The sequence below is a fragment of the Rhododendron vialii genome, chromosome 11a (assembly GCF_030253575.1).
Source record: "Rhododendron vialii isolate Sample 1 chromosome 11a, ASM3025357v1".
NCBI lineage: Eukaryota > Viridiplantae > Streptophyta > Magnoliopsida > Ericales > Ericaceae > Rhododendron > Rhododendron vialii.
In genome coordinates this window covers 20,744,847-20,767,338 of record NC_080567.1, presented here as the reverse complement: position 1 = coordinate 20,767,338, position 22,492 = coordinate 20,744,847, and the positions used below count along the sequence as shown (strand labels likewise).

The window sequence follows — 22,492 nt, the reverse complement described above, 5'->3', positions numbered from 1 at the left end:
TTGATTTTTGATTTTTTTTTTTTTGAAAAATAGTAGGGGTAATAAGTGGATTGGTTTTTAAATTTTTTTTTGAAAAATAGTAGGGGGTAATAAGTGGATTGGATTTTAAATTTTTTTTTGAAAAATAGTAGAGGTAATAAGTGGAAAGAGATAGGGTGAGAAATGTCGGAAGTATAGGGAATTTAAAGAGAATCTAGGAGGAATTTTTTGAAAAATTCTTTTTGAAAAGCAAAGAGAACAAGGCAGATGGAGGAATTGTCTTTGTTAATGGGGTCATTTCTCCGAGACTCACTGACTAATAACAAGCTAGCTAATGTATACCCTCCTGTAAATTTTTTTGAACTTTATGAAAAAAATAAAAAATAAAAGTAATTATACAATGTCCACAGAGGTTTGGAAATTAATGATGCAACAAGCCATTGAAATTTTGTTTTATAGGTTTTTTTTTTTTAAGAAATCATTCATTTATCATCAGCCCATCGGGCAATACAGATTTCAAAAAAGATACAGGAAAGAACCAGAGCTACCTAAACTTCGATCTCATGCACATACTGTCGAAGTAGCCCCGGCGAAATCGCCGGTACTTAAAAACCAATCTAGGTCCAGATAACAGAGGATCAAAAGATCCACAGCTCAAACCCTATCCTAAAAACTAAGCATTGCTGAAAACTGCAGGCAAACAACAATAATTACAACTACAAGCAAACTACTCTAAGACCAGCCTTCTTCTAGTCGAACTGTTGCGCAGCCAAACCAACACACCATCGGACCACCACCAACCCTTGTTACACCACCGAACTTCCAACAGCCCCAAACAAACATCAAAAAACCACCATCAACGGACCATTCCTCAATAGCCGCAGGATTATTCGCCTACCACCCGCCGGATCTGGGGGAGACCCAGACCGGAAACCCACCGGATTTGGAGGAAATTCAGATCGGTAACACAACCGGACAAGCCGGGAGACCCGGATAAACCGGTAAAAGCAACAGAAAAAAGAAAGAAAAAACTACTCTACCCACCTACATAAGGGTCCTCGCCGTTATTCGCAACCCACCACCTACGCCCTCTGAATCGTCAGGCCCGCCACCAGATCTTGAGGTTGAGGAGGAGCCCGGATCAAACCAGATTCACAAGCCGGCCGAAGTCAAGAAGTGAACTCAGTAACACTCGAACCAAAACCATAATCGGAGGAAAGTCGAAAAACCAATTCAGAGAATGGGGGGGGGGGGGGAAGGGGGGGGGGAGGGGAAAGGGGAGGTGGAGCTCCGGGGGAGGGAGAGAGGAGGCGGCGGCCCCCTCCCCCAGAGAAGCCAGATCTGGAAAAGGAGAGGTGGGGTTAGCTCGGGGAAAAGTAGAGAGAGAGAGAGAGAGAGAGAGAGAGAGAGAGAGTACAGAGAGACAATTATCTCACTTGTCCCTAAAGAAATACAATTACGAGGGGCAATTTATGATACAGATCAAATTCTTGTTTTATAGGTTGATTTTGGTGAAAATGGGATGTTGATTGTCGAGATGACATATCAATCAACAGTTGCCAATCACATCCCCAAAAGAAGTTATTGAACTAATCCAAAACAAAATATTTCACTGATAAGATACAGTTTCTTCCTACATGGAATGAATGACAAATGGCTACATATACGATAAGGGCAGAGGTAGCTAGTATGAGGCGCAGGGTGGCACGTGCCACCCCTGCTCCAAAAACAAAACTATTTTTGTTCTACAAAAATAACATTATTCTATGAAATGCGGGTATTATTTGTGGGAATTAAGTATGTTGATGACTGCTGAGTGATTAAACGATCAAAATGTGGACCTTTTTTTTGGGTATTGTGAATAGTTACTTTAGAACATGTGGTTTTTTTTTAGTGTAATAAAATAAGTATGTTGATGGATGATTACATATGAAAATATATGTGTTTTCGATTATTATGCATAATTAACCTTAGAATATTTGTACTTTTTTATGCTAATTACTCCCTCCGCCCAGTAAAGATTGCACGGTATTATTTACCGTGAGATACGGATTAGGATTGGATTTTCATTTCAAAACCGTGGATTAACCGAACCGGACCATGAGATATTTAAAAAAATAAAAATATAGATATGTGTGTGTAATATATATAAATAATTATAATTTTACTAATTTGGTTGTTTGTTTTGAGAAACTAATTTGCTATTTTTTGTTTGGTTTTTATGGGTTGTAATAAGTAGATTATGCTTGACTAGAATTTGTATATTTTGGACAATGCTTAGTTTCATTTGGTTGCTATCTTGCTGCATTTATCATGTTTATTGCCTTAATGCTTTTGCTGCCTTTACAATTAGGACAATGTTTTATGGAAATTAGTGTTTGTATTTTTATTTGGAATATGATCATGGTAGTAGCATCATTTTATTTTTTTGGAAGGAAATCCGTGGATAAAACCGGGACCGAACCGTGATTCACGGTTCAGAATTCAAACCGAACCGTGAGACTTTTGGATTAAGATTGGATTGCATTTTCTAATAACCATGAGATACGGATTAGGATTGGATTCATACGAATCCGATCCGGACCGTGGACAGCCCTAATGTTTTGCTCTAAAACAGCAAAGGCACGATTCTCGATATTCTACAATTCGATAGATGCTGGTGGAGCTCTAGGCCTCTAGCTGTTGGTTGCCACAACTAGCAAAACTTCTGTGATGCTCCCAAGTGGTATGGGAGCATCATACTCCCATTGAATTACAACCATTGGATTGAAAATAAATAAACCTCAGCCCTTGGATTGAAACCAAAAACTAAAACATGGGTGGTTTTGTTGAAAATGAGGTGGTTTTGACCAAAAAAACGGAGAATTACTTACCACAGAACAGGCAATTTATACCATTTACTAAGGCAACACTTACCATTGTATAAGGTAACACTTACCACACAAACAGGCAACGCTTACTACAATCGGTTGGTCAGGTAACAAGTTACCATTAAGTAAAAAAAAAAAAGGTATCTGATTTTTTGGCGGGAAAATTTGCAGATTTTAGGGATTTAAATATTAGAAGAATTATCTAAAAAATATAAAATTCTTAATTTTAATTGGTTATGAAAATATAAAATTTTGAAAAATATTTTCCATAATTTCCAAATGACATTATAAATGTATTTAATTGATTAATTTTTAAATAATCCTTTATTATAGATATTAGAAGGTATCTGAGTTAAATAACTTAGTTTTAAATATTATGGAAAAAATAAAATATTTATTAATATTTTGATAGCTTACAAATATAGTTAATAGATATTATAAAATGACGCCACAAGTTGATTGTTACAACAACATTGTACGATAAATATATTTTTGATTAATAGTGATTGAATAATTTTGTAGAATTCTCTAGTATTTAATGAAATTAGGCCATTCAAATTCATTAATATAGTTTATAGTGATCAATATGATATATTTTACAAATCTAACAACTAATAGTGTTGATACTAATATATTTGGCAGCGATCAATCAACGAGAATTGATTCATTTGTAATTGATTGATCTGGTTATATGTTCAGCCAATTGGCAGATGTGGTAGTTAACAATGATGTTGAATGATAGTGATTAGTGAAAATTAATATAATTGTCTAAAGTAGGTTGACTAATTTGTTTAACTGCTTAACCACATATTTATCTATTTCAATCCTTCAAGTTACACAATTAGCAAATTTGAAAAATGGTTATTTGATGGTTAACATTGATCACTTAACAAATGAAGGAGTAATAGTCCTTGAGATTAACATTGATCACTTTGCTAATGTAAGAATAACCACTAGTGAACCAGTAAATTGAAATATCTCATTTATTTGATCCTTTTATAAAAGTAATTTTATTAATATGACTGCTTTTATTTAATTTATCATAAAAGTAATACAATATATCCAAATAAAATTTAATGTGGTAGGTAATAAGACATTAATGGGTAATAAGACATTAATGGTGATATACATTAATGTATACCTGCCCGTCATTAATGTTATATTTACTATAGAATAAAGATTACTTACCAAAGAATATGGCTAGAGATACCACAAAAACTGAATTTTTACGACGGACTAATATTCATTGATAAAACTTACCATGTGATTGACAATACTTACCATGAAATAAGGGAACAACGACTATATACTTAGACCAGTTTTACCACACAAACTTATTCACGGTTTGTCAATTGCCTTGTTTACCTGCCATCAATTATGACATTAATGGTACTAGGTTTCTCCACACCTACCTTAAACCCTGCAAACTTATCCACTCTAACTCCTCTAGCTCCCATTCATCTCTCCTCTTGTCCAAAAAGCTCACATTCATCTCTTCTCTTGTCCAAAAAAATGAAGATTTAAGAAGAACCTCCATAACAAGTTGAAGAAGCTCACCAAGTAAGTTTTCTTGAAGAATAAACTGAAATTAGTTGTGATGATTACCTCATACCAACTTACCAAATGATCATAAGTTGAAAAATCTCGAATAAGTGTTTCACAATAATCTAATGAAGCTATTTTTACGTTTTTTATGGTTATACTTACCATTTACTATGGCTTTTTATACCTCTTTTTATTGTATTTTTACTACGGATGAAAATCGTATTTAGGAAGTATCAGAAGAATAAGTTCTCTATATTCCTGGTAAGTATATCCAGAATTTAGTAAAAAACCCTTTTGTTATGGTAATTATGATCATGGAAATGGTAGGTAATCTCCATAGGTAACAGTTTTGCTTGCCATACCGTAGGTAATATAGTATTTGTGGTTAACATATGTATGTTAGTTTTTACCATTGTAGAGAACAAGAAAATGTGGCAATTGTAGAGAATCTGGTCACATAAGAACCAAATGCCCCAAATTAGTGCATGGAGATAATCTAGGAGACATGAATGAGGATGAAGACACATATGAATCAGATGTGAGCGTTATTCACCAACAATCATTTACCGGGCGAGACTCGTCGATATATCATTCATCCTTTAAGCACACTGATTACACAATCAATGGTTGTGAATCCAGTGTCAACCCTAATTTGGTAAGCCTCTTACTATCTAGTTAGTTGATAGACTATTATTTATTTGTCCATTTACTAATTTTCAAACTTGAACTTTGTAGACTGCTAACTGGTCAAGAAATCCTGAGAGTGTGCAAGCCCAGTTCCATGGCAGCAACATTGGAGGATGGGAAGATGATTTCGGACAAGGATTGTGAAGGATAAATGTAACCTTTATTTGTATTAAGGCATTGAGTGGGGACAAGAAATTTATTGTAATCTTTTAATTCAGTAAAACTAAGGTAATGATCTGGACAAGAACTTATCCGTAGTCATGGTAAGACAGTGAGTACGATTATTGAAATGGTAACAATGCCCAGATTTTAGCAAGCATACCCTATTTATATGGTAAGTATTGCTTTGGCAATGAGAAGAATGCCCAGATTTATGTAAGTTATTGAGATGGTAAGAATCCCCATATTTTAGTTAGGATACTCTGTATAAATGGTAAGTAATGCTATGGAAATGAGAAGTACGCCTAGATTTTTGTAAGTACTGTTATTGAAATGGTAAGAATTCCCAGATTTTAGTAAGCACACCCTCTATAAATGGTAAGTAATGCTATGAAAGAGTGGTAAAGCGGGAAGGAAAAATATGGTGGGACTTGGGAGCAATAGCAGCATGTAAGGATGCAGTAGCTATACTTAGTACGGGTGACAATACATAGCCCACCTGAAAACCAAAATTACTTTTTTAGAGATGGCATCTGGTTCGGCCTCCATTACTGATTAATGTGACTAGGAAAAACTTTAACTTCAGGCAAAAGCGTAGTAGAAAAGATTAAGCAAATAAAATGAAGAGGAAAACTTTGAGCAGGAAACTCGGATCCTGGTCGATTAAACTTGAGAAGGGTCTTTTAAAAGCCCATGGCCAATGTACAAGAAGAACAAAGAAATTTACAGAAGTTTCTCAAAAGAAAATAAGTGAACTAAAGCACTCTATTGAAACTTTCAAAACTTTAGTAGAACTCGTTATTGTTACCTGCCAAGTTCTCTTTTCTTCTACAAAGACAACTCGTCTGAATTCCCAGATTTTTATAAGTACTGTTATTGAAATGGTAAGAATTCTCAGATTTTAGTAAGCACGCCCTGTATAAATGGTAAGTAATGCTATGGAAATGAGAAGAGCGCCCAAATTTTTTTAAGTACCGTTATTGAAATGATAAGAATTCCCAGATTTTAGTAAGCACTCCCTGTATAAATGGTAAGTAATGCTATGAAAATGAGAAGCATGCCCAGATTTTTTGTAATTACGGTTATTGAGAGCACAACAATCTGTTCATGGCACACCAAACAATCTGGTACAAAAGTGACATGGGTAGCAGACATAACCGAATACATAGCTTAAACCAAAGCAAATACATAGCTTAAACCAAACCATAGCAGCCAGCAATAGTTCAACAGCAAACAGCAGTCATAAAAAAAAACAGAAGGCAGCCGTAGGAGCAAAGCAGCAAGCAGCACAACACCTGGACAGCAGCAGCAGTTCAATAGCAAAACAGCCATCCAACAGATTACCCAACACCTGCAGCAGAAGAAATAGCAACAGCAACAGAAAACTGTCCAAAATAGATCACCATTACAACGAGCTGTTACCATTACAACGAGCTGCTACCATTACAATAGCAACAAACAATAGAATGATCTAAATTGAAGGCAGTATTTGCCATATCAAGTTTACAACAAAAGCCACAAAGGCACCTCACATTCATCAAGTTTACAACATGATTGAAATCAAGTTTACAACAAAAGCCACAAAGGCGCCATGGTATCAAATTATCCTTCTAGTGTTGCGGTATTTTTCTTGAGCCTTTCGGATGACTTCATTCCTGATTACGTTCTCCCCACAAAGGATCAAGTCCAAAATCAAGTTGTTCCTACCCTCTTCAGAAGTGAATCTCAACTACATTTAACAAAATAACCAAATATTAGAAATAATGAGTGGTCCAAACGAATTGTAACTTGTGGCCATTAAAGATACTCAAAGTCTCAAAAAGACATACAAGAAATATATCCATCCATTACAAGGATGCTTTGGAACAGCATTACGGTCTTCTTTAACCATTTTCAACTCCTAAAACAAATAGACCTGTTAAATAAAAAATTGATAGTTAGTTTGTGAAAAGCAAGGTTGAATACATATGTACAATGCTTTCAATATTACCCCATGGTCCCCATCCCAATGGAGGGGCAATTAACGAAACCATGATGGCAAATTTACCATGATCATAAAAGCAAATTAATAGCCATGTCGATCATTAAACCTATCAATTACCGAGAAATTAATGTGAAACTACCCAATATCTTCAACATTTTGTCCCATGGCCTTCGGTAGAGGAAATTTCCCAATCTAAATGATCTATGGTCTGCTCCATTAGTCATTGGACTACATAAAAGTTCCACAGCATGCAAACAGCCTACCCAAAAAAAAAAAAAACCCTCATTCTCTACTCCTTACCCCCCACATATAAAAACGGCCATTTCTTTGACGTGTGTAAAAATGGGCTTTGATTAGTATGTCACACATAGAGAAAAAAACATTTTTGTAATTCAAAATTGGCTTAACTATGCATTGACCATTTTTGTAATGCATGAATGATTTAATTAAAAATTTAGTTGATAATATCTACCACATTCGATCTTATTTTAAGGGCCGGCACACAGTTTTAAATTCCTAGGCGAATTTCCAATGTGAGGTGGTTTAGTCGATAATATCTACAACTGATGGGGCCATCGATTCTCAAACTTGTGCATTGACTAATTAACTATGATAAGATGCACAATCAACATGACCCACAATTGTATATTCTCATGTACAGATCTAGTTTTTCAACTAAAATAATACAAATCAGTTCATAGGAGAACCCACAAATCCACGTTAAAACAAAACAAGCCAACAAACCCACGTCAAAGCTTAGCAACAAAAAAAAAAATTGTCAAAAGAAAAGGAGACTGTTCCAGAGAACCCACAAAACCCTAAGTGCAGGGGTGTTTGTGTATTGTAGTGGTGGCTGTGTGTTTGAGAGAGTGAGAGAGAGAAATACCTCGCACAATGGAGAGGGCTTTTCGTTGTGACTGACTGTTGAGGACGAGAGAGGGCTCGTCGTTGTTTGTTTAGGGGCTATGGAGGTATAGAGGTGGAAGAGTGGTGAGGGTTTCCGTTGACTGTGCAGAAGGGAGAGAGATAGAGGCGTTTAGAGCTGTGGAGGTGGAGGCGTCCGGCTATTGAGGCGTCGGAGAGGTAGACGACGATTGATGAGAGGAGAGACGACGAGAGAGCGGCGATTAGGGCTCAAAATTTTTACCTGTGATGCGTACCTTTTTTGTTTCTTTTACTCGGATGTATTAGATGCAACCGGAATAGCAGGTGCTGAGATAAAGAGAGGAGAGAGATGAATTGCATTCAGGGATTTAATGAATGGCCAGGATTAAAACAATCACATCCTACGGCCTAGGTTTGATGGGAGTATCATGCTCCCAAAACCAGCGGTTTTTGATGGGAGCATCACAGCCTTTGCCACAACTAGAAGACGTGAGGTAAGAAGAGGAAGAAGAGTTGAAAGGGGAATGATAGTATCGAGAGAAAGTGTCTATGTGTGTGGGGTTCCCTCCACAATACAATGGGATTGGGTTTAATATTATGTTCTCTCTCTAAAACCATATTTGCTCTAATACTATTTACGGAATGTAACAGTAGAGGAAGATGAATAGAAAGCAGTGGCGGAGCCAGGAATCAAAGTCAGAGGGGGTTGAGATATTAATGAAATTTTGGTTCGACAAATTTTTCAAGACTAAATCCACTCATTCGAGTTTCTTTAGGACGATTTTGATAAATTGAAGGATTAATCTCAAGTATTGTTGCTATCATATCATTCGGCAAACGCATTATCCTATCATATCATTTGGCGAACGCATTATCGTTATTGCACGATATTATTTACCATAATTTAGTGTTCTCCACATGAAAATTGATCTTACTTTTAATTATGTTTCTAAGTTTTAAAAGTTTTTATCAATATATTTAAAAAAAATATACAAAATATACTCCAAAATATGAAACTGGGTGGGGCCGGGGCCACCTCGGCCCCTACATACCTCCACCCTTGGTTGAAAGGGGAAGTATTGAGAGGTGTGTTTGTCTGTGTGGTTCCTTCCACAATACGAGGATCGGGTTGAATATTATGTAACAGAATGGTCTATGATGACATCATTACATAGTTGGGCGGATGAAACTGATGGTTTTTGAAGACGAGGGGGTGTCCGAAAATTTAAGCCAATGAAAAATACAAGGGGGTTTTGGTGACATTTTTTCAGATTCCAATTTCTTTCCCAAATACTGGCTGAGAGCTGAAGCTTGAAAGCCATTTGAAGTTTGCGCGCCCTTATTCTCCCTTCCCCTTCACTCCTCACTTGCAAGGGTTTCTCTCTCTCTCTCTCTCTCTCTCTCTCTCTCTCTCTCTCTCAGTGCCCAGAGAAATCCTTTACTTCACACCACAATGACTTCAACCAGTCCACACCACCTCATCGACGACGACGATGTGAGTGTTCATTTGCAATCCCACTTGTTTTTTTTTCTTTCTTTTAACTACATATCTATATCTATACATCTCCTTTGCTTTCTCTCTCATACTCTCTCTCCTCTCTTTCTCTCCCTCCAGGAATTCGACTGGGAAGCAGCCGTCAGAGAAATCGACGTCGCCTGCCAATCCACAAACCCCACCATTTCAAGCCCAAATGCACGCACTAATAACTCCGTGTCTTCTTCTAGGCAGTCCACTCTCGATAGATTCATTCAGAAGGCGGGACCCAGTGTCCGATCGGAGGACCGGATTGACAGGGAAATCGATCAGGACAGGGTCGAGGAAATAGACCTAGATAAGTTCCAGGGTAGTGGACGGGTGAGCTACGTTGAGATCGATGCCGAGGCTGCAAAAACCTGGATTTACCCAGGTTTTACTGACTACTATTCATTCAATTTGCCTCTTTTTTTTTTTTTTTTTTTTTTTTGTATTTTTAGGTTTTCAGGGTTTTGGTTTATCTGTTTGAAAAGGGTTATAAGTTTTGTGGGTTTTGGGTAATCTATTGAAAATGTGACACGTGCGTGCATATATTTATGACAAGCGGTAGGACAATTATATGACCGTGTTACGATAACTGTACACTACATCAACCATGGGAGGTCTGCAACAACTAAATCAAGCCCAATACGGAACAAGAACAGCGTCGTACCGGGAAGTAATGAACTGATAACGAAAGATGTTATACAGGAGAGAATTGATAATCACTAATTGTCTTTGGCAAGATTTGACTGGAGAGTGTACAAGAGGCCCAACTAGGCTAGCCATAGTTGGTTTACTGAACATATGGAACTGTTGACTCTTTTTAATTGCTCTTCATGTGGCAGAAGTTTATGTAGGCATTCTGGGAAAAAAATTATATGGCATGTGTGGAGTGATGTCTAGGGTATTTACCCGTCTATGCATATGAATGAAAGTTTGCGCTAATTTTTTGTTCAAGACTTGCAAAACGAATTTGATATATTTTCTTTCATTTTCTGGCAGCAAATGTTCCTCTTCGAGAGTATCAACAATCCATAAGCAGGACTGCTCTATTTTCAAACACATTGGTGGCGTTGCCAACAGGACTTGGGAAGACTCTTATTGCTGCTGTTGTAATGTATAATTATTTTAGATGGTTTCCAGAAGGTATTCGATGTTCTACCACACTTTTGTAGGATTTTCTCTTATTTATATCACATTACTTTAATTTTTTTTCTTTTTCTGTTGGCATCCGTTCCCACTTCTCGCATATTTGGAACATAAATTAGGGATTGTTGGCATATGAAGTTGATTACTCTAAGCTTGTCTAAAATATGAGCTGATGATTGATTGTTCTGCAACTGAGTTTAATATCGTATGTTTTTTACCAGTTCACCTCTTCTCTTTTCAGTACATTGAGGATTTAGTTTCATTAGATATCCATAACCATCTGGGTGAAAATTACTTAGTGACGACATTGATTTCACACGATGAGGGTCAAGTAATGGTAAAACCTATTTGAAATACTTAATTAAGCGACATTGAATCACCAAATTTGAAAAAGCACTGAATTTCAATCGTTGGATTTACTCTTCTGGTGTTTACTAATTGTTAAAGATGCTCTTCTCTGTGTTCAAAAAGTGTATGAATGCTTTAGTCTTGTTAGTTAGGGAAATAACCTGAAAGTCTCTAATACTTTTGGCAAATGTTCCTGTTTAATTTGCTTTTGGAGATAGTTTGGGAACACTAATGTACATCTTGGTGTTTCCATGGCAGGGAAAATTGTTTTTGCCGCTCCTTCTCGGCCGCTTGTTTTGCAACAAATAGAAGCATGCCATAATATTGTCGGAATACCACAAGTAAGACTGTTTTTTATACTACTATGTGGTGATTTGCCATCTAGTCTTTGAATAGGGACATTTGTAAAGTCAGCATTGCCCACATATTTAGACTGCATTGGTATCGAATTGGTTGCAGGAATGGACAATTGATTTGACAGGTCAAACGAGTCCTACGAAAAGAGCTTGCTTTTGGAAAGTCAAACGAGTTTTCTTTGTTACTCCACAAGTACTTGAGAGGGATATTCAATCTGGTGAATCTCTGAACGTACTTCTCATATATTTTTTCAAAAACAACCGAATGGACTTTGACATGGCTGATATTTCATTGAAGCATTGCAGTTCTTTTTGACCATATTACTCATTTGAAGATGTGAAGCAAAATAAATCTGTTGAAAGTATTATTTTAGTGGTCATGGATACGGTTATATTCGTTAATGAGAACATCATCCTCAACTTTCTGAAGATTATAGAGATATTTTTGTGTGTTAAGAAATTTAATTGGAAGTTTGAAATGAGTTCTTCCAGGTTCTATTCTTTCCTTCAACCTGGAAATATGTTCCTCTAATTTGTAATCTGTGTTGCACTAATGTTTACCCCATTTGCTTGCCACTCTTATTGTAGAAGCGTGACAAAAGAAAATGGAATATGATTCCCTTTAAAACCCATAGGTCAATAATCTTCTTGACATAACAATATTAGGTTTTTTATAGAGACATAGATCGTGTATAAAGTGTCAGAAGGCTCTAGAATGAATTTTACCTTGAGGACGTCCATTAATAAAAGATTATTTTTACTTTTATAATCATGACCAAAGATTCAACTTTAGTCTCCTCTACTCAATTTCTGTAGCACCTAAAAATTGTTAGTTTCTTTCTCCTTTACTTAATATTGTGACCATACCGATGCTCTGGCAATGAAGGAAGCATGGTAATGTGCACATAAATTGAATTGGGTCTCTAGGCCTGCCCTCTCTGATGCCATTCGGCTTTGATTTAGGGGACATGGTTCTGCAGCAAAACAAGTATATGGGGGCCACTGTTTCAGTGGTATTTTGAGAGCAGCCACTTTGTGCATATTGCCAAAGGTTATGTCTGTCTCCAATCGTCCCCCGCCCATACCCCCAATGATTGGGGACTACATGGGTTATGTTGTTGTTGTTGTTGTTGTTTCTCCTCTACTTAATACCTTGGCCTTTTAAAATAACATATCAAATTTTGGAGACACAAGACCACTGACTCAAGGGCTAAAAATAGGAGCCAGGAAGCATGTTTCTAGGTGGCAACCTCTCTTTGTCAACATTGCCATAGGTATTATATTATAGGGGGATTGGAGGAAGATGAAGCAAACCCGGTTTGACTGAATCTAAAAGCAACATGACTACTTGACTAGATATTTTCTCGAGGTAGGAGATGGCAGTCATGGTGGCAAGCCCTCATTGCAGTTTGCAACCAAGTAGCCAAGCTTGCCTTATTGGGTTCAGCTGTGGACTTAGGCCAACCGTCCACTGAAAGTCACTGACCTTCAGAAGATAATATGACCTGTAGGAATTTATCTACCTAATAAAACACAAGAGTATGGGCCCCCACACAAGACAAGTTGATCCAATGGTTGAGATTAATTTGATCCAAGGGTTGATGTATGCTCTCCAACTCGATTGATTTGATCCAAAGGCTGATCTATGCTCTCCAACTCTCTTAAGAAAACACTCACACTTTTACAAATATATTACAAAAATGCCATCAAATGGTGGGTAGTGCCGTAGGCATGAGCAAACACTAGTAACTCATAAGCTAGGTGGGTAGATGGAAAAAATGCTTTGCCAGAGTGAGAGAGAGATAGATCTTGCAGATGTGGCATTATGATTACTTGGCAATGAAGAGTTTCTGAAGTAGTTGAGAAATTGAGATAGTTTAATTTTGTGGCACATTGTGGGGGGTGATGTTATAGGGACTCTACCTGTGTTAGACACTCGATACTAGAACAAGGGATAGGATCTGTGTGTGACATGTATTAGACATTCACCTTGTAGGTATATTGTGTAATTTGAATTATACCATGAACTAAGGATAGAACTTCTATGCTACACTTGAAATTGCCCCAAGGCACCTTGTAAACCAGAACCCAGAACCATACCAAAGAATATGAATATTTTGGCTTTCCATGTAATACCCCAGATTTGGGGGGAGCAGTCATCTGGTCCTAAGGGGCGGTCGACTGGTCTAGTGTGTGCGTAGTTCTACGTCGGTTGGGAGTTGGAACCTCATTTGGTATATTAACTCCCATCAAGGGCTACATGATACCTTCTTAGGTATACCTTTTAAGGCCATGTGTTTAGGCCGAAAGAGGGTCCACGGTTAGCCGAGTCGGGTCGTGACATTTCCCATTGTCCTTCGGGTGGAAATTAGATGCATTTGATACTTAGATAGATTTGATACTTAGATAGTTGATGGATGACTGCATCCGATGCCTGTTCCTGATTCAATGTTTACAGGTCGGTAGAGTGATCAGAGAGGTAGGTATGGAGATAGTCTATTTGTCTTTTGCTGGTTTAGAGAGAGTATACAAAGCCGGAACTTGATGAGCTGAAGGGGAGGTCTTCAGCTCCATGTATATCTGTTATGTTACATTATAGAAAGTTGAAAGACTAAAGTAGCCAGTTCTTGCATTGCTGTTAAAAAGACCTTTGGATTTGGATACTTCGTGGGATGAATGTGTAACATTTTTAGTTTGGAGGGTTTAAGTGATATTGAGTCATAGTTCAAGGGGGCCTTGTGTACTCAACCTATAGAGTCTGTGTATTGCATTTATTTTTTTTAAGTTGCTTCTCATTCTTCACATTATTCAATTAAATACCTTGCCTCAATTGGTTGTCTTTTAATCATTTTTACATGCTCTATCTATGGCCGTACTTGGTTCAAAATAGGTCTCAGTTGCATCTATTGAAAGGAAAAGAAGCACCACCGATTCACCATTATATTTGTACCATGTCACATTCTTGCTAGTTCTAAGTGTGAACAACTAACCTGTTTTAATTTTATTGTTGAATTTGAGGCCTAGTTTGTGTTATATTCAGCTTTAACAGGTGTATACATTCATAATTTTTGTGCTCTTCTTCTGTGACATGCATCTCCATTTGGCACATTTAATGGGTTTTGCTTATACGTGAGGTGTTATAGCCTTATAGGTACAACACGTTTATGATGAAAAATACGTGAGGCTTTGTTCACTTGGTGTTCCCAGAACCTATCTCTCTCTCTCTTAACACGGTTTCCCAAAAAATTTCTAACGCAACGGAATTCACAAGAGACTAGTTAGCGTACTAGTCCAACGAGATAAACACTCGAATCCATGAGCAAACTTTGCGCACAAGGAAAATAGAGAGAAACTCTGAATATTATTGATAGAAAAACTGAATAATTGAATATGTTGCAACTCTTTTTATAAGACCCTAATCCTAGAAATCCTAAATAATGTCAAAACAACCGGCATTAAAGAAAAGATAATTCCTAATTAATTAAAATAAAATCCTAATTCTTGTAGACCAAGAATCCTAATAAAGTTGGAAATTAAAATCAAACCAACTATGAAAAGGTAATAATTCTAACCTAAACGAAAATATTCCTAGTAAAACTCTTTTTCTAAAACAATTAAATTAAAATATAGAAACTCTCGAATCTTGTCCTACATCAATCTCCCTTTCTTCAAAAGAACTCGCCCTCGAGTTCTTATTAGAAATTTGCCACCTTCCATTCCAAAGAAATAGACATTTGGAATACTTCAACAACTTGCTCTTCTTCACAAAATTAGATAAAAAACTGTAATTGCAATAATCTCTTCTCTCCATGCTTCAACTTATTTAAAAGACTCACAATTCGAGAACCGAGTATAAACTCAAATTGATCCACCTCAAGAAAATCAACAATATGAACTTTATGCTGAAGTTGCAGCTTCTCTTTAGGTTGAACCATCACAGAATTGATTGGTACATCGAATACAAATGCTGTAGCATTAAGAGAACGTGTACCGAATTCACCATTAGGGCCAGTCATACTTTCGAGTGTCTCACAAGGCTCAACATTGCAGGTGACATTATCGAGTTGAGAAATTACCGGCCCCAATTTGTGATTTTCCTCTTCCTTGGATTCTAATGTTTGGTTTGTCGTTGCAACATCTTTATCCTCCCATGCAACTACCTCCTTTAAAGCATTCCCATCAGAATCGAATTGTCTTTTGAGATCTAATTGACTTTCGAACATTGGGACACTCAAAAGTTCTTCTTTGTTATCAATTTCTTATTGAGCACCACATTCAACCTGACCTCCTTGTTTTTCAATTCATATCGATCCTTATTATCAAGAATCGAAATAGCTGAGCTTGAAAAATATGGATTGGTTTGTTGACTTTCAGAAATTGCTTGGTATGAACTCAAATAATTTGTAACTCTTTGTGAAAAATATTGCAAATCAAAAGTATCTTGGAAGGTATGTTTTGACTCTAGCATCCTTCGATACTCTTGATATGACATTTGTCCATGATTTGTCTGAAGAAATCTATCACTCATCAATTGTCTCATCTGGAGCCATGTCTTAATGGGTTGTTCATATTCCTGCAATCTATTGGACTGCAATTGTTCCCACCATGTAGAAACATAGCCATGTAATTTACGAGCCACATATTTGACCTCCTCTTTTGGAATACCCGTGTAGAACTCAAAGAATTTATCAACTTTACAAAACCAATAAATAAAATTCTCAGGATGGCAATACCCATGAAAAGTAGGAATTATTGGTTCTACTTGAAAAGTTGTCATCTGTGTGATAAAACCCTTCAAACCTTGAATGTTGCTTCTTCGACTGATATCCATAATAATCCTCAGATAACTCGTCTTCAGATTCATCCTCACTATCAAGTTGGTAATAAGAATATCCTCCGGAGACGTTTTGGTTAATAGGTTGGTTGTGGGCAAATCCCTCAATGCGGTTCCTATCAACCTTGTGTTTAACAGATTGACCATGGGCAAATCCTTTGGTGCGAGTTCTGTTAAATCCTTCCCTACGACCAACCTACGACCAACGTCAATGGGTGTGTCTTCAACCGTATTTGGTGCTATCGAACCAGGCAAAGCGTGGCTCTGATACCAGTTGACGCAACGGAATTCACTAGAGACTAGTTAGCATACTAGTTCAAACGAGATACACTCGAATCCATGGGCAAACCTTGCGCATAAGGAAAATAGAGAGAAACTCTGAATATTATTGATAAAAAAACTGAATAATTGAATAGGTTACAACCCTTTTTATAGAACCCTAACCCTAGAAATCCTACTGGAAAAGAAATCCTAAATAATGTTAAAACAACCGGCATTAAAGAAAAGATAATTCCTAATTAATTAAAATAAAATCCTAATTCTTGTAGACCAAGAATCCTAATAAAGTTGGAAATTAAAATCAAACCGAATATGAAAAGGTAATAATTCTAACCTAAACGAAAATATTCCTAGTAAAAATCTTATTCTAAAACAATAAAAATAAAATATAGAAACTCTCCAATCTTGTCCTACATCATTTTCTCTCCACTTATTACTCTCATCTCTCTCTCTCTCTCTCTCTCTCTCTCTCTCGACATATTACCCCCAAAACCTTTACCAAACAACACCCAGTTCTAGTGTTTTTTCTTAGTAGCAATGATAATATCAATGCTATAACTTACCATTTTCTTTCATACTCCATGTAATTATCCTGGGTTTTGCTTGAAAAGTATAGTGTTGTAGGTACATTTGCGGTGAAATACCTTGTGTGTTTGGTGATTGATGAGGCTCATCGGGCAACGGGCAACTATTCCTACTGCGTGGCAGTTCGCGAGGTTTGTAAAGCCATTTCTTCTAGCCATTCTGTATATGCTGTCACTCTGCCCTTCTGTTATTACTTGGTGTGTTATTTTCGTACTCTTGTTCCTTTTTTCTATTGTAAAATTCAAATGCTGATTTCAACCTGTAGTTGATGGCTGTTCCTGTAGAACTCAGAATATTGGCTTTAACTGCAACACCAGGATGTAAGTTTACTTGTATCCAATTTCTCTTTTTGGATGTTTCTTGTTGACCTGATAATTAAAGTGCCTGGTGTTAAATGTGATTATTCAGCAAAGCATCAGACCATACAGAATATTATTGATAACTTACAAATATCAACACTTGAGTATCGCAATGAAAGTGACCCTGATGTAAGCCCTTATGTGCATGACAGAAAGGTTGAATTAATAGAGGTATGGACTAATTTGTTTGTGCTGAACCTAAGTGTTCGTAAAAGCAAAGTTATGGGTCTGACATTAGTGTTAGCATGTTGCTAGGTTGCCATGGCCGAAGTTGCTGTTGAAATAAACAATAGGCTTTTGGAAGTAATACGTCCGCTCTTTGCCAGGCTTTGTGCGCTTGGAGTGCTTCAGAATAGAGACATGCAGACTGTACGGTTCCTTCTATTTTTTTTCCCTGTGAATTTTTTTGGCAGTACAGGTTACTGTGTGAAACTTTCCTGTCAAACATGATCATTCTGTGAAGATCATTTATGAATGCACTTGTTGGAAATTTGTACTTTACCCAATTGTCTAGTGCCAAGCCTGTAATGTGGGTGTCAGCCACAGTTTCAGGCTATGAGAAGTTATGAAACAGGAAATAACACAAGACCAAGGTCATGTACCCCTTCTTTTCAGGAGGAGAAACACCATCTAAAACAATGGAAGTGAAACTGATGGTGCTCAAAGATTATGTGAGGATGGATCAGTTAGATAATAGGCTCTTACAGTTCTGGACTGAGTTGCCTTAATCCTCTCGTTGTGCTTAACTTGCTCCTGCTGAGAGGAAGAAATTCAAGAGATCCTTTTCTTTTATAAGATTTCTTTCTCACCAAATGCATTTAATGATGGTGGCTAAGTAAACTTGGAACTATGTATGTACTAAATCTTTTTGCCACTGAATCTGTCAGTAAAGCAACTTTTTGCCAGCAGCAGTTCTCCTAAGCTTCACCATTTTCCATTTCATTCAAAACAGTCAAGGGTCCCTTGACTACCTTCATTGTTCAGAGACACTTTTCTCCAGTAACTTACTTATGACTCCAATGAACCCATGGTGCCTGAGGTGATAATGCTCCCTCGTTACTAGGAGCTTGTATCAGTGAAACATCTGTAATCGAGCTGCAGCAGGTGCCGTTGTCCTTATCTTGTATATAACATCTCCTAAACTTGGTCTGATAGTCATCAAAACCATACTGGTGGAACCACAAGTCTGCTAACGCTATGTGGTTTGCAAGATCTTAATTGTTATTCTAATACAGAACTAGTGGGCTTCCTGGTCTTGGCCACCAGCTTCGTTCCAAAGTTGCAACTTTTGAATCTTGCTACTAAAGCTTCTATCTTGTCTCTTTGGTACGAGTATCGATGTTATGATTCAATAATGGTAACCAGCCTGCCAAGTGTCCAATAAGTTGGTAACTGGTTTACTGTTTTAACTGGTTACGCTCGGGCCAGGCTTGTTATGAGTTTTATGACCATTGTCTTGTGATGTAAGTGGTTCGATAGATTATAAGTTGGCCATCCGACCATGCCATAACACCTTAAGCTTTTTTGGAGAATTCGTGATCTAAATGGTATCGGAACTTGAGTTTTTGGGAGGCCTTGGGACTTGGGTCCAAGCCTTTCTTGCTTGCATTTGTCTTCCATTTTCATTGGCTTCTCTCCGTTGCTCTCTCTTTGGTTCAATGTATGGATATTTTGCATTTGCACGTGCAAGACAAGGTTGCACATGAGGGAAAGTGGATAGCTTAATATACATTGTTGGCCCATTGCCAATCATCTTAAGATTTTGGGCAATTGGTGAGCTGACAAAAAAGCTGTATTAATGCTAGTCTTATGGGAGAGAATCTCTAGATTGTTTCTCTATTTGTTTGGACCATAAGTGCATTTAATTTCCTTGTAATTTCTATAGTTTAGATCATATGGTTACCTCTCCACATGCAACTCGGGAGTTGCAAGAGCATAATCATCACCTCCAAAACTAGTGTACGAGTCTGGACAACTTCTCCACTCATTGCTAATTGGTTTTGAGCAAAGTCCCTTAATGGTAGTATTTTGTGCTCATAATCTTATATATATCAACTGTTACTTTTTCTCTTAAATGAAGTGAATGGACGGAAGTACTTGTTGCCATCCTCTATTATACACTGAACATTTAGTCAATTTTTAAAGGGGTTGTTGGCTGTTTTTCATCGTGCAATCTTGCTTTTACACATCTGTAGTTGGAAGTTCTAATTTCATACTCTTCGTCTATCTTGGGCTATAGATATGAGTTGACTTGCATCTGTCAGTATTGATCAGTTCCTCCGTCCCATTCATGGAAGGATCCCTGAGCCCATAGTTGGCAGGTCCAATCTTCGTGCTCTTGTCCTAGCCTTTGGGAATATATGTGAATTGGCTTGCCTTACGTTGAATTTACGAGATTTTTCAAGTTTGGTTGTGCAGCTTGTGCTTATCAGTCCATTCTTCTTCCATTAAAACTATACTTCAATTTCTGACAGTTGAGCCCTATGGAATTACTTAACGCAAGGGATAGATTTCGTCAAGCACCTCCACTAGACCTTCCCCAGTTGAAGCATGGAGAAGTGGAAGGATATTTGGGAGTCCTTATTACTCTTTACCATATTCGCAAGTTACTGTCAAGCCACGGTGTAAGGCCAGCATATGATATGATTGAGGATAAATTGCGACAAGGGTATGTCCTTGTTCCTCCTCAAATAAAGCACCGTCTCAATTTCAAGGGCATTTATTGTGACTATCGGTTTCTGAATTTATGTGAATCTATCAATTCTCACTAGAATCTATTTGGTGTAGTTTTAGTTAGCATAGTAAATTGATGAAACTGAATCACCTATTCAACTTCTAGCTTGTGGGACAAAACTTTGCACTGGGGATCCTAGTGTTAAGAAGTCAAACTGTTCAAACAAATAAGGTCCCCTCCTGGTACAAGCATATTCATTTTTCAGATTTTGGGAGGGGCGGAGCCTAGCATGTGAAGATGATTCTTTTTTTTCTTTTTTTTCAACTCATTTGAAAGATCAGAGGCACCAGGTTGTTCCTAGAGGAGGGATGATTTGGCTTGACTCTCGAGTGCTCGCCCAACTAAAAATTCAACACAAAATTTAGCACTTAATTCTGACTGCCAATATATGTCAATTTAGTATCTGTCTGAACTTTTACGAAAAGGAGATTGTGACATTTCGTGTTAGATACTAATTTTTAGCATATTATTTGTAGTATAAAGTAAAATCTTTTGGTACTTTTTCTTGTTCTTATACGAAGGCCTAATGATTATTAGTTCAATACTTCAATTAGATAACTACAGTTGATTCTCACCATTAATGAGCTTATATGTTATACAACACGAAACAGACAATTTTTTTGGGCAAACATATCTTGAACAAGGCTCAATGATTGCAGGTATTTTGCACGGCTTATGACTAGAAATGAAGTTTTGCAGAAATTAAAGCTTTTAATGGAGCAAAGCTTGTCGCATGGAGCTCCTGATCCCAAATTGTCGAAAATGTTAGAAGTTCTGACTGATCATTTCAGTATGTGGCAGTTTCCACTTTCTCTTTCTGCTTTGTACTACTGGCAATACATATTTAAAGTTTCTTTTGTAATTTTGACTCATCCTGAGGCGAACAGATGTGATATTCAAAGCTCTCACTATTCCCTACTCTTTTATTTAATTCACATAGATCTAACGACCTTTTAATTTGTCTTTGCAATGAAGTATTATTACCATATAGTTTCCTAATGATATTTTTGTGACTAAATTTTCAATTAATCAGTAATCTTTCGAACTTAACGTCAATCCTTTCTCTTAGATTGTCTTGTCCAAAAATGTATTAGTTAGCCTTACATTAGTCAACCTGCAAATAATGCAAAATATGTGAAATTTAAAAAATTGATGGTTTCATCCTAAACAGCACGTGTATGGTACGGGTAAGGATATAATGCGGGTTTGTCGATATGGAAATATGTAAACAATTAGTTGTACGGCTAGGGTATGACTATAGCATATGCATCTTTATAATTCATATCAATGTATTACGTATAATAATTACACTTCAAATAAAGATGTTAGAGCTTGTCCCACATTGGTTAATTATCTCCTCTAAAACTAGTATATGAGCCTGGACAGCCTCTCCATTGATTGCCAATTGGTAATGAGTTGGATGTTTTAACATGGTATTAGAGCTAGGCTTTTGGACTAGACTCTATGTCGTTGATGGTTGGTTCCCCTTTGGTTTGTCGTTGATGGTTGATTGTTGTTGTATGTGTTGAATCATTTGTTTACCTCACCACGTGCATGGGAGCTTGTCCCACATCAGTTAATTATCATCTCCAAAACTAGTATATGAGCCTAGGCGACCTCTCCTCTCATTGTCAATTGGTTTTGAGTTGGATGCTTTAACAAAAGAAATAGCTAAATGACTTGGGCAATTAAGAATGCAACATCAAGTAGAAGTCTAACTCCAAACTTAAGGTACAAATCAGAGTATAGTGCTATTAATCTTACCAGTCTACAAGAAAGAAGGCAATGAGCAGTGAGTTCCAGGTGCAGCTTTATCGATAGGGGTAGTAAGATACAAGAAGCAAGTATAGAACTTGTAGACCAAAATCTTTATTCTACAGTCATTATATCAACAGAAAAAGGAAGTCTTATCAACTTAGCTACATCTTTGTGTTGCGTACAAGCTCAATATATAGTGGTGTACTTCTGCGGATTGCGGTTACTTCAGAGGGAGATGTTTTTGTACCTATTTTGTGTACCCGGTATGGATTTAGAGGTACCATGCAAAGTACCGGTACCTACTACGTTACGGGTACGAGTATGCCCGGGTTTTAGAAGTACCTGTTCTTCCTAGGACTTTCATCTAATTTCATTTTTTGGTTTTAGCTAGATGTACTTGGTTCAGTCAAAACCCGCGCATTGTCATGTCTGATGTAAACAAGCTGCTATTCAACTATTCAATTC

At 37.1% G+C, this 22,492-nt stretch overlaps 1 protein-coding gene, 1 long non-coding RNA gene and 1 other non-coding gene across 6 annotated transcripts in view; 2 read left to right on the top strand and 1 right to left on the bottom strand.

Moving 5' to 3' along the window:
- Nucleotides 1-6,523: 6,523 nt before the first annotated feature.
- On the bottom strand, nucleotides 6,524-8,576 carry LOC131307413 (uncharacterized). Of its 2 annotated transcripts, none has more exons than XR_009194120.1 (3): nucleotides 8,111-8,576; nucleotides 7,070-7,155; nucleotides 6,524-6,969 (listed from the first exon to the last, which is right to left on the bottom strand). It is a non-coding gene; the product is annotated as an uncharacterized LOC131307413 (long non-coding RNA). The 2 variants fall into 2 exon arrangements; XR_009194121.1 differs by lacking the exon at nucleotides 8,111-8,576 and adding an exon at nucleotides 7,231-7,293.
- An 842-nt stretch (nucleotides 8,577-9,418) lies between these two features.
- The window catches only part of LOC131307412 (DEAD-box ATP-dependent RNA helicase FANCM), a 28,544-nt gene continuing 15,470 nt past the window's right edge, over nucleotides 9,419-22,492 (top strand). For 2 of the 3 annotated variants that reach the window (XM_058333902.1, XM_058333900.1), the window contains exons 1-11: nucleotides 9,419-9,604; nucleotides 9,725-10,016; nucleotides 10,628-10,771; nucleotides 11,381-11,463; nucleotides 11,582-11,696; nucleotides 17,216-17,307; nucleotides 17,442-17,496; nucleotides 17,585-17,706; nucleotides 17,791-17,904; nucleotides 20,010-20,203; nucleotides 20,929-21,059. In XM_058333902.1, coding sequence (XP_058189885.1) covers nucleotides 9,563-9,604; nucleotides 9,725-10,016; nucleotides 10,628-10,771; nucleotides 11,381-11,463; nucleotides 11,582-11,696; nucleotides 17,216-17,307; nucleotides 17,442-17,496; nucleotides 17,585-17,706; nucleotides 17,791-17,904; nucleotides 20,010-20,203; nucleotides 20,929-21,059 — 1,384 coding nt within the window. In that variant the 5' untranslated portion in view covers nucleotides 9,419-9,562. Of the gene's footprint in view, nucleotides 9,605-9,724; nucleotides 10,017-10,627; nucleotides 10,772-11,380; nucleotides 11,464-11,581; nucleotides 11,697-17,215; nucleotides 17,308-17,441; nucleotides 17,497-17,584; nucleotides 17,707-17,790; nucleotides 17,905-20,009; nucleotides 20,204-20,928; nucleotides 21,060-22,492 lie in introns of those variants that run through there. The other variant, XM_058333903.1, reaches the window with a different exon arrangement.
- On the top strand, nucleotides 12,357-12,465 carry LOC131309030 (small nucleolar RNA snoR100). Its single transcript, XR_009194704.1, has one exon. It is a non-coding gene; the product is annotated as a small nucleolar RNA snoR100 (small nucleolar RNA).